Raw genomic sequence first — 9,950 nt, forward strand, 5'->3', positions numbered from 1 at the left:
CACACACACACACACAAAGTATTTCCTCTCAAAGTGGGTAATTTCCCTGCCAGCAGGGAAAGTGTAGCTCAGTAGGACCCTGTCATTTCGCTTCTCCTATTCTGGTGCATTTGGAGAATAATATTAAGTGTGGATATCAAAGAGCGGCCTCATCAGTGACCCCCAGGGGAGGGCTTTAAACTCCTCTGTACCCAGCAGAATAGCTGTGAAAAGCACTTTATCTACTCTTGTGGCACTTTGGGCCAGATTTATTTAAGGTTTGCGTGTCTTAAAATGTGTGCAAACTTGATACCACCAGCAAAAAAAGTGCTATCTGATCTACTAGCGGTGCGTTATTGTAGTTAGGAGGAGACAGAGGCGCAACAAAGAAGGCATAAAGATCGCGTTTTTCCACACAAGTGTTTACATGTTTCAAATGACATGAAATAATAAATGGCATGCATTTATTTTTTAATTTGATTCAATATTCTAATCGTTAAGGAAGAGAAACACCATGATTAAACTACAGGCTATTGTTGCCATATATCCAAAGAAAACTGAACATTCACACCCTCTGCATTCTATAGAATTTCAACATTGACATTTATTTCTTCCTATTTCCCTCTTTTCGCCAACATTACATTTTAAACTGGGATTTCCTTTTTCTCGGGTCGCGTGTCTGTCCCCCAGCTCGTCCCCTCTGGTGCGCTCCTCTCCATAATGCACGCGTCACCTCCCTCTACAGCCTGCTGCTGCTACTCTGTAGGATGCTTGGATTGGGGGACCTCACCACTGTTTGTAACCCCGTCTTCGATACCTCTTTCCAGGGCATTTATATCCGATCAGACACAGCGCTGGCCAGCTGTCTGGTGCGCAACAACGGCGAGTGTAGAGCGCCCGTACCACAGAGGATACAGCTCAGACCTCCTGCGCGATGTATGACACTTCATTCTTAAGATTAAGGGAAGAAAAGAGAGGCCCTGTTTAATGCTGAGGTTTTCTTATAACCACATTTCTTTTGTAGTATTCAGATTTATCTCCTATAACTCGAAAGTATTGTGCGTTCATTTGCCTCTCTCACTCATACCTATTTTGCGCTTGCAGTTATCCTGCTTTCTGTCCAAACTCTCCATCACGTAAACCAGTAGAACACGCAAAAGCCTAACTTAAATAGTACCGCCTCCACAAGGTTTACACCTGGTGTCATTCACACAAATTTTCTTAGTAGACCACCCGCAAAACGCCCACCAACCAAACGTGCAAACTTTTGGAGTGAACACGCAATTTAGTACTCTTTAAATGGGAGTTTAGTAAATCAGGCCCTTTGTGTTTAAGCATGCCATCTCATTATGCACTTTTCAATTCCATTAGTCAGCATTTCAACATTACCTGTAATTATTGAATGCCCCTTTTGTCTTGAGGGAGTCATAAATACAAAGCAATTAACTCGCCTGTCAACTGTTATATGAAGTGAGCCTGTCATTCCTTTTCAAACAGTCCATAAAAACAATCTCTTTACATCTAAGCTAAAGCATTGTAGCATCTTGTGTTTTTCTGAATGTACTGTCTATTATTTCTGAATATTGAAATTCCCCATAGTGAAAAAGCTTGATGATTTAGTGATAATGCAGTTTTGTTATTGTTTTTCTGTGTGCCAAATCCTGAATAAAAAAAGACAGAGTAACAGGTTTATTTGTTCACATAGGCTATGATAGTGTTGCCTGTGTGCAGTGTGAATGGGACTGAGGTGGCTGGTGGGCGGGTGAGAGCTCCTGCCATCTGTTTCCTCTCCTCTCTATGTCCTGACTGCCAAAGAAACCCAGAATAAATGAATAATAATGAAGCTGTTCACTCCTCAGTCCAATGTTGCCTCATATCTCTCAGCTACCTATACTTTCACTTTAATAAAAAATCAATACATTCTCAGTGTGTGTGATTTCATAGGGCCGGATTATGTGTATCATATTTACTAGATATGTTAATATGATACTTGTGTGAAATATACAATATACTTTTTAATATAGCCTCCAGCAAAAGACCAAAACATAGAAATGTCATATATCTATGGGAATATCTATGAAAATTATGTCTTCTCATCATTTGTGTTGTTTACATTATATCTTAAATTCTTTCACACTTATTCTGTGTTTTCTGTTATATTTACAGAGCTGGACATCCATGCGGTGACAGGCATTATAGTTGGTGTTTGTTTGGGACTGATTTGCATCCTCCTCTGCATGTGTTTTAGCTTTCGTAATGGCAAATCTAGGTAAGTTAACTCAGCGAGTAAGTACTAATGATCTACTAACATGTCAAATGTGTTTTCTTACTTAAAACAATTGTTGTATTACATACAAAAGTTAATATGAACAACCCTGACAAATGTATTAATGTTCAGTTTTCTATAGTCCATGTCTCCTTTACTGTGTTTTAACATTTTCATCTCTGCTCCACATAGGGAGGTGTCGGGGGGCCTGGACTCCACAGCTGTGACCCCAAAGTACAGGAGAGGAGGCAGCCCTGTTCCTTCCACCGTGCCGGAGTGCAGTGATAGCCATGAGCTGGAGACACTGATGCCCCTTGGCAGCCAAGAGTCTGGTCAGCCGTTAGAGGAGGCCCCAGAGGATCAAAGCCTGATGGCAAGTGCTAATTCAGGGGAGGGGGAGGGTGGCCCTGCAGCTGAACCCAAGGTCAAAGGGGGAGCTTTTTTCCAGATGGGCCTTGGATACTCTGTTACTTTTTTTCAGGTGACGATAGAAGGATAATTATGGTAATTTGGATCAACTTTGTTGTTCCTCTTGCAGGCTGCTTGGAATGGCTCTGTGAGCCATAACTGGGCCAACAGAATCACAAGATACAGAGAAACCATAACAGAAGACTCTCCAGCACTCATTAATGGAGCTCTCAACAAGCAAATTAGTGATAACAACACGGTAATGACTTGACTAATTTAAATGACTCATTAATTTTATATATATAAATATGTATCTGACAAGACAATTAGGTTTTTACATCAGTGGTTCATTAAATAGGACTTATTCACTTTTTAGCTAAACCACATTTTATAGTTCGGGCTTCTTTGCTAGTCAAATGTTCCATTCTTGCACTGCACATATGCAGTTTATTCTCGTATTACACTGAGGTTAGGGCAGCTTGAACACTTGAAATATTAGGTAAGTCATTTATATTAAGAAGGGGAATTAGATTTCTGAAAAAGATTAACCATGGTACGGGTCTCGCTTACTGCAGCTAGCTACTTTAGCTATAGGTTAATATCCATAAAGGGGTTGATTAACATTTCCTGTGGCTAACTGTGTAATATGTTAAACTGATTTGTTAAAGAAATCTATGAAGGTTTCTCAAATATGCACCTGTGATAAAGTCTGTTTCAACAATCAATATTTCAAAATAAAGGCTGTAAGGATAAGGCCTCACCTATGTTTTAGTAGATGCCACTTTATCTCAGCTAACAATGTTTATGGCGCTCATCTAAATCCAATTCAGAGCTTGAAAAAAAAACAACTAAACTCTTATATCAGACAGGCTTCCACACAGTGGGAAACTAATACCTGATGTAAAATATGCTTTAACTCTACTGTAGTTTGTCCTTGGAAGTAACATATTCTGTACGCAGTGAGCTGGTTGGATATTCAAACCTTTAACCCTTATATTGAAGTAGATTTAAAAAAGATAAAGAAAAGCAGTTTAATCCATACTTACTCACACCTTTCTCTTTCAATGAAAAATACAACCCTTCTTTACATCTTGGAATTTTGATCAGTGCTGTTATCACTGTAAACATTTGCATCATGAGGAGTAGCTTGAGTGGAAATTCTGTATGTGTATTGTGTATTGTTATATGTGTAATGTATTTACACTCGTAGATCAACTAAGAAGAAGCATTCAAAATAACAAGATTGTTTTGTTGCAGGACTGCGGCGATCGTCTGTGTTCTTCCATGTGCAGTAACAAGGTGGAGGCAGAAGTCATAGTTCACTCAGAGCTGTCAGACCCAGAGAGAGCGAAAGAGGAGGAGGGCAGCCAAAGTGAGACAGATACTAATGCCACGAGGGGACACTCATTATCAGAGGACACGTATTACCCTTTGAGCCCGCCAAGTCCACCAGGAGAGGAGGAAACAGTAGAAAAACTATCAATGGCCCAAACCCCGTTGAGTCTTCCCTCGATAAAGTTAGTGGCCAATCACAACGGAGAGCTAGAAGGCATGGGGGACCAGCTAGACAAAGAGCCACAGCAGAGCACGGGGCTTACCAATGGCTTCCACTCCCCAAAGACAGTGCGTTGTGTGCTGAGGTCAGAGCAACTGGGGAACGGGGACTCAAGACACTGCCCATCAGCACCCGGGAAGGCCATTTCAGCAGGGCTGTCCCCTGCCCCCTTTGTCAGCTCCGGCCTTGTCCACTCTACCTCAGCAGCTCACAGTTATTTGTGCCCGTAGCCTCTGCATGTAGGGTATGGACCCTTACACAAACACACAGACATCAGACTGATTTTCTTTCTTTGATGTACCAGGAAGAATCCCCTTGGATTATTTTTATGCACCTCATCATTGGATTCCTTTCTCTCACTTGCAATGGTATTATAGGAACTTTGAATCCATTGTTTCATATGTGTGTATGTACAGTTTACATATACAGTATCATTTTAGTGATAGAGTACTGTATATGGGTATGCTTTCTCTTGCATTGCAACCATAGTTTTCCTCTGGGTATCTTTCCTGTCCGTAGGAGAGAAACAAAAGATTTAACTAAACCAAGCAGATGGAAGAGGATTGAAAGAAGCTATCCCGACTGTGTCGCACATGGCTCCGGTCCCCTCAGGAATGAGAAAACCTGGAATGTTCTGCTAGTGAGTGAGACAGGCTGCCATCTTGGATGGGAGGGATCCAGAGCACAGGCGTTTCCTTGGGTTTCGATGTGTGGATGCTACTTTAAAGAGTGACACAGAAGTATAAGCCTTAAAGAATACCTGCGCACTCTGACAGTGCTGCACACCTGTGTCTCTATCCAGCCACCTGCTGTCTCAGGGTCCACACGCATGCATACACACAGACACACACACACACACACACACACACACACACACACACACACACACACACACACACACACACACACACACACACACACACACACACACACACACACACATAAACACACACACACATAAACACACAAAGAAAGCTAAAGTAAAGCTGATTCCTTGGTCTCTCATGGTAATCCATAGACAAACATTTACACACACATTTCTTGACAAACGTGTGGGGGTCTCAGGTGCCTGACTATTAAGGTGAATTTATCACTTCTGTATATTTCTATAGATTTTATTCAGTACAAACACAAAACACAGCAAGAAAGAAAAAAAAAAACTCATGATGTAAAAATATTTGGAGAGTTCAGATTTGATACAAATGAAGATATGTTTCCAAAATGCCCTATGTGAAGGTGGTGTCATTTTGTAAACCAGGGGGCACGCAGTTCAAAAGTGGTTTTGCAGTATTTCAGATGGTGGATATTCCATTTTGGAATCCAAGTATTTACATGTTCATGTTAGGATTAGTTTAACTCTGTTGTTGGGAGAACAACAACTTCGGGTTCTGCTCATACTTAGGGATGCACCAATGCGCTACTGTGCCATTCATTTTAGTCAGTACAAACACTTGTCGTGTTTTTCATTACTTTGATGGAAATCACCTTACTTACAAGCATATTTGGTTCCAGCTGTATGAGAAGATCTCCAGCTTTACTCTTACACAGTACAAATCACTCTAAGTTAACCTGAATGATCTGAATGTATCGGATAGGAAAGGCGTTAGATGAGTAATAAACAAATCTATTCAAATTAAAAAATTTTCATTGTCCCAAAACCTTTAATGTATTTCTTGTGAGTTCAATATGATTTCTTACCATAATAATTAAGTGTGAAAGAGGAAATGGTGCATCTCTACTCCTTATCAACAACACTACCTCATTTCTTTTCAGGACTATTTCCAATGTGTTTTTTTAGCTTAAATTAACTAGCACCTTTTTAAGATCTATTTTTAACTTGTCTCATAAAACATCCTTTGGTATATTCCCAAATTAAGTGTCCGACACTGACAGTAAGTTCTTTTATCATGTCAAAGGAATTTATATCACTTTAGTGTACCTCTGCTTCCTCTCAGATCTCTGACAGGTTTTGCCATTCAGTAATGTGCTTATGGTAAACTCTTTACTTCAGAAAACATAAACATCACATTTCTTTCATATCTTTAATGTCAAATTCGGGTTTTGAACCTGAAGTTCCACTCAAGGCTGTGCCAAGTACAGAGAAAGGAAGGTACAATCTCACACATGCACCAGGCAAGGTGTTACTTTTATTGTTGTCTTTAAACTAACAAAGAGTCTGTTTTTGAGTGAGTTAGAAGCTGGTTTTATTTGGTTTTTCACATCATGAATAATATTCTAAGGATGCTTAGGACTCAGAAAGGGTAAGGGTTACTTCGCATGAGTGCCATAAAAACTGCTGATGACATAGTTTGTTGTACATCTATGTGATTCTGAGGTAATGGCAGGTTAGCAAAGGTTGGGATCGGTTAATAATAGTAATCATTTATCCATTCAAACGATGGACAGAATGAGAGAGCATTGAGTCCAGCTTTGTTTTGCTTGATGTCTTATTTTCTCTCAGGTGGCTTTCTTCTAGTCATCCAGCATTGAAGGGGATTTAACAAACCACTTATCTCTTTTCTTCTCATGTCTGTGTGTGTGTGTTAAATCTCACTAGCTCAACTCGATTACATCAGCAACAAACATATATGATTCCTCATGAGATGCCGGGAGCACCCTGAACGCGTTTGTCACAAACATAGTTGTTTATTCTGTAGAACTGATATAGTTTTCTGATCGAAAAGCATGGTTGGTACCTCAAAGAGACATATTTTTTTAGCCTTGCCATGTATGTTCTAAACATCACAACAATGTAATGTGTTTTTACTGCACTAGCAGTCATATAGGGACAGAAGTGAATGTGTTCTCAGCAAACCTGGGTCAAACAATAATTACTGTAGGTGAGCAAGGTTTGCAGAATCAGGATAAGTCAGATTTTACAGACTATAAATTAGAGAACTATTTTTTTAAATACAGTCTTATCAGATTTAAGAATGTATGGCACTCAGTGCATACTTATTTGGCAAACCACACTAAATTTGTACATAAAGACCAAATTAATAGTCAGCACATCTGTAGTGGGAAACTGCAGCAGCATGTCAAACCTAAATATTGGCAAACTTCCAATCAATGATGTCAGAGCAGGTTTCAATCAGCTGAGTGAAAATCTTGCTGTGAAGTCATTTATTTGGGCGACCATTTGAATAAAGAGAGCTGCTAAATCTCTTCATATGCAGTATGCTTAAGCAAACCACCAAAACTCAGTAATGTTTTATCCAGGTTCTTTACTGATACTGTTTTTTCTTGATACTGTTTCACATCATCCTCTAAAGCCCATGTGTCCTGAGTTTTAAATGAAAGCATTCCAGTTTTATATCTTACATATACCTCTCTCAGTCCAGGTCAGCCATGATTAGTGTGTAGGCCTTCATTAAGAAGACATGTGCTTGAATGCCTGAATGTTTTTCTCACAGGTCTAACATGTTTCATCCAAATGCTTCAGTTCTTCTGTTCACATTTAAGATATTGTTTGGACTACAACAAAGTGGATGGAGTTTACTGAAACAGGATCATTGAGAAGGTGTTTTTAATAAGTTGCCAGTCACTTTGTCTCTCAAACTGTTTCTCACCTGAAGTGGCCATTCAAAAAACAATTATACACACTTTATTTGATCTAATTTTAGTAACATACAGTATTTCCCATTTGTTTTATTCCCCTTACATAAAGCAGCATTACCCAGTAAATTAAGTATGCTTTTCTTTCAGAAGTTTCTTTAACTCGTCATCCATTATCATTTCAAACAAGGTACGTGTTTTTTTCCCCCCTTTGTCTGTTTGTTGGCTATAACAATCAGAGATTTTTGTGAAGAAAACTGCTCATGCTCATTTAGTTAATAATTACTGTGATTTTTTTTAATCCTCCTTTTCAAGGGTTTCATTAAACAGTATACCTCATGATGGTAACATGTTGGTGTAAGTCTGATCAGTTGGTTGGTACTGCACATTTTGTAACGAGTAGAACATAAGCATCCTTTTGTATTTGTAAGCATCAAGTCTTAGAGGACAGGGTTGACTGTTTCATTTTACCTCAGTGAGAGTTTTCACTAATTTCAGTGGCCTGGATTGTCTGGTCGGGTTGAGGGGTCATTCGACGTCATCTAAAATTGTTTTTTTACGTTGTTATTCTGCAAGGGTAGCTAAAATCTTTCAAACTTAAACCATGAGATAAAGCAAAAGATCTTTCTGCTACCGTTGAATAACAGTGTAAAATCCCTTTTCGGTATAATACCACTCTGACACATCCAGGTGACTGAAGTAGCCTACATAGAAGGGAGAAGGGCTGAAAGGACACCCTACCCAGACAGATCATACCTCAGTGCAGCCAGTCATTAAAAAAAAGTCTCTTCTCTACTCAGGTGCCCCATCTTTGCATAAAATTGTGGAGGATCATGCCAGCATATTCAACTCAGATACATGTCATTTGTTGTCAAACCAAGTCTAGTTTTAACCTTTTAGAAAGTAAATCCAGGAAAATCTTATCCATTGATGATATTTTGTTTTGTACAATCAATGTATTTCTGTCTCTCTTCCGGTGCTTTGTGGTGAGCTGATTTGTCCAGTGATGTCACATTGTTGTGCATTTTTTGTATGTCTTCTCTAGTTTTATGTGTACCAGCTCAATTCTGCTTTTCAGAATGTGTAAAGCACAGACTCAGACTCTGTAGTCATGTGCTACCAATCTGCAGCTATACTTAGACACCTTTGTAATAGTTGTGTGCTGGACAAGATCTCATTTGTATACAAAAGATGCTACTGTTGGAGCAAATTGTAGGAACACTTCAAAGATTAGCTTTTTTTTTTCTTGGGCCATAAGCAACTGTCATTTTTACATTTCTAGAAGTGCAATTTTCTTACTCTGTAACATGACAGATGGATTACTCAGTGTTAGACATGGCAGCCATAATTGGTGATAGAAACATTGCTTGTTCAGAAGAATCATCACAGGATAGGTAGTACTTGTGGTTGCTAGAAATATTTCCACCATTTTACTCATCAAAACTCAAAACAACTCTCAAGATGTTTGTGGACAACAACTCTTCTGTAAATAAACATCGAAGATCAAAGTAGGGCTCTGTGTGATGTTCTTGAAACTCAATCAAATTGCATTATTCAGGCTAACTTTAAGATCACTTCATTTTTTGTCCCTAAATATTTACCAGTCAATGAATCTCCATGTGTGACAGCTTTGTATACCCATTAAAATCTGTGTCTTGAATACTGAAATCTATAATGATCACAGGTATTTAAGTATGGGATGGGGGGCCTCTTGAAAATCAAGATTTTCAAAAATGGGACAAACACCCAAACCCCCTCTTTTAGAGATTAGGATTAGGGTCCACAGAAACACCACTTACAATGGATTTCGAGCTAAAATAGGCCAATGTTCCCTTTTAACACCAACTCCTACCATCACAAACACATTACCAATTGGAGGAGATAAAGAACACTAATCCATCCAGCTGATCCTGAGGCTCAGCTCCTCTGGTACCAGGCCTCAGGACAGCCCTCACAAAACGGACCAGTCAAATTATAAAGACAGAAAAACACATTTCTATAACTCCAAGCAAACGTCAGTGCTATTTGGATCTAAACAGACAGTACAGTATATACTATCTGAACCAGTGACTGATGAAAAACTGACAAAATACCACATACAGACTCAATGATCTCAGCTTGGCTATGAGACACAAGCTTCCCAGAGAGGACAGGCTGTGTCAGCTCTGTCCCCACAGACAGGTGGAA

The 9,950-nt window shown here is 39.3% G+C and overlaps 1 protein-coding gene across 1 annotated transcript in view; it reads left to right on the plus strand.

Annotated features, from left to right (window-relative positions):
* igdcc4 (immunoglobulin superfamily, DCC subclass, member 4) overlaps window positions 1–9,276 on the plus strand; it is a 58,975-nt gene extending 49,699 nt beyond the window's left edge. The window contains exons 17-20 of the mRNA XM_065953030.1: window positions 2,146–2,248; window positions 2,438–2,618; window positions 2,784–2,912; window positions 3,911–9,276. Of these exons, the coding sequence (XP_065809102.1) occupies window positions 2,146–2,248; window positions 2,438–2,618; window positions 2,784–2,912; window positions 3,911–4,438 (941 nt within the window). The 3' untranslated portion in view covers window positions 4,439–9,276. The remainder of the gene's footprint in view (window positions 1–2,145; window positions 2,249–2,437; window positions 2,619–2,783; window positions 2,913–3,910) is intronic.
* Window positions 9,277–9,950: the final 674 nt, after the last annotated feature.

This window comes from Labrus bergylta, chromosome 3, assembly GCF_963930695.1.
Source record: "Labrus bergylta chromosome 3, fLabBer1.1, whole genome shotgun sequence".
NCBI lineage: Eukaryota > Metazoa > Chordata > Actinopteri > Labriformes > Labridae > Labrus > Labrus bergylta.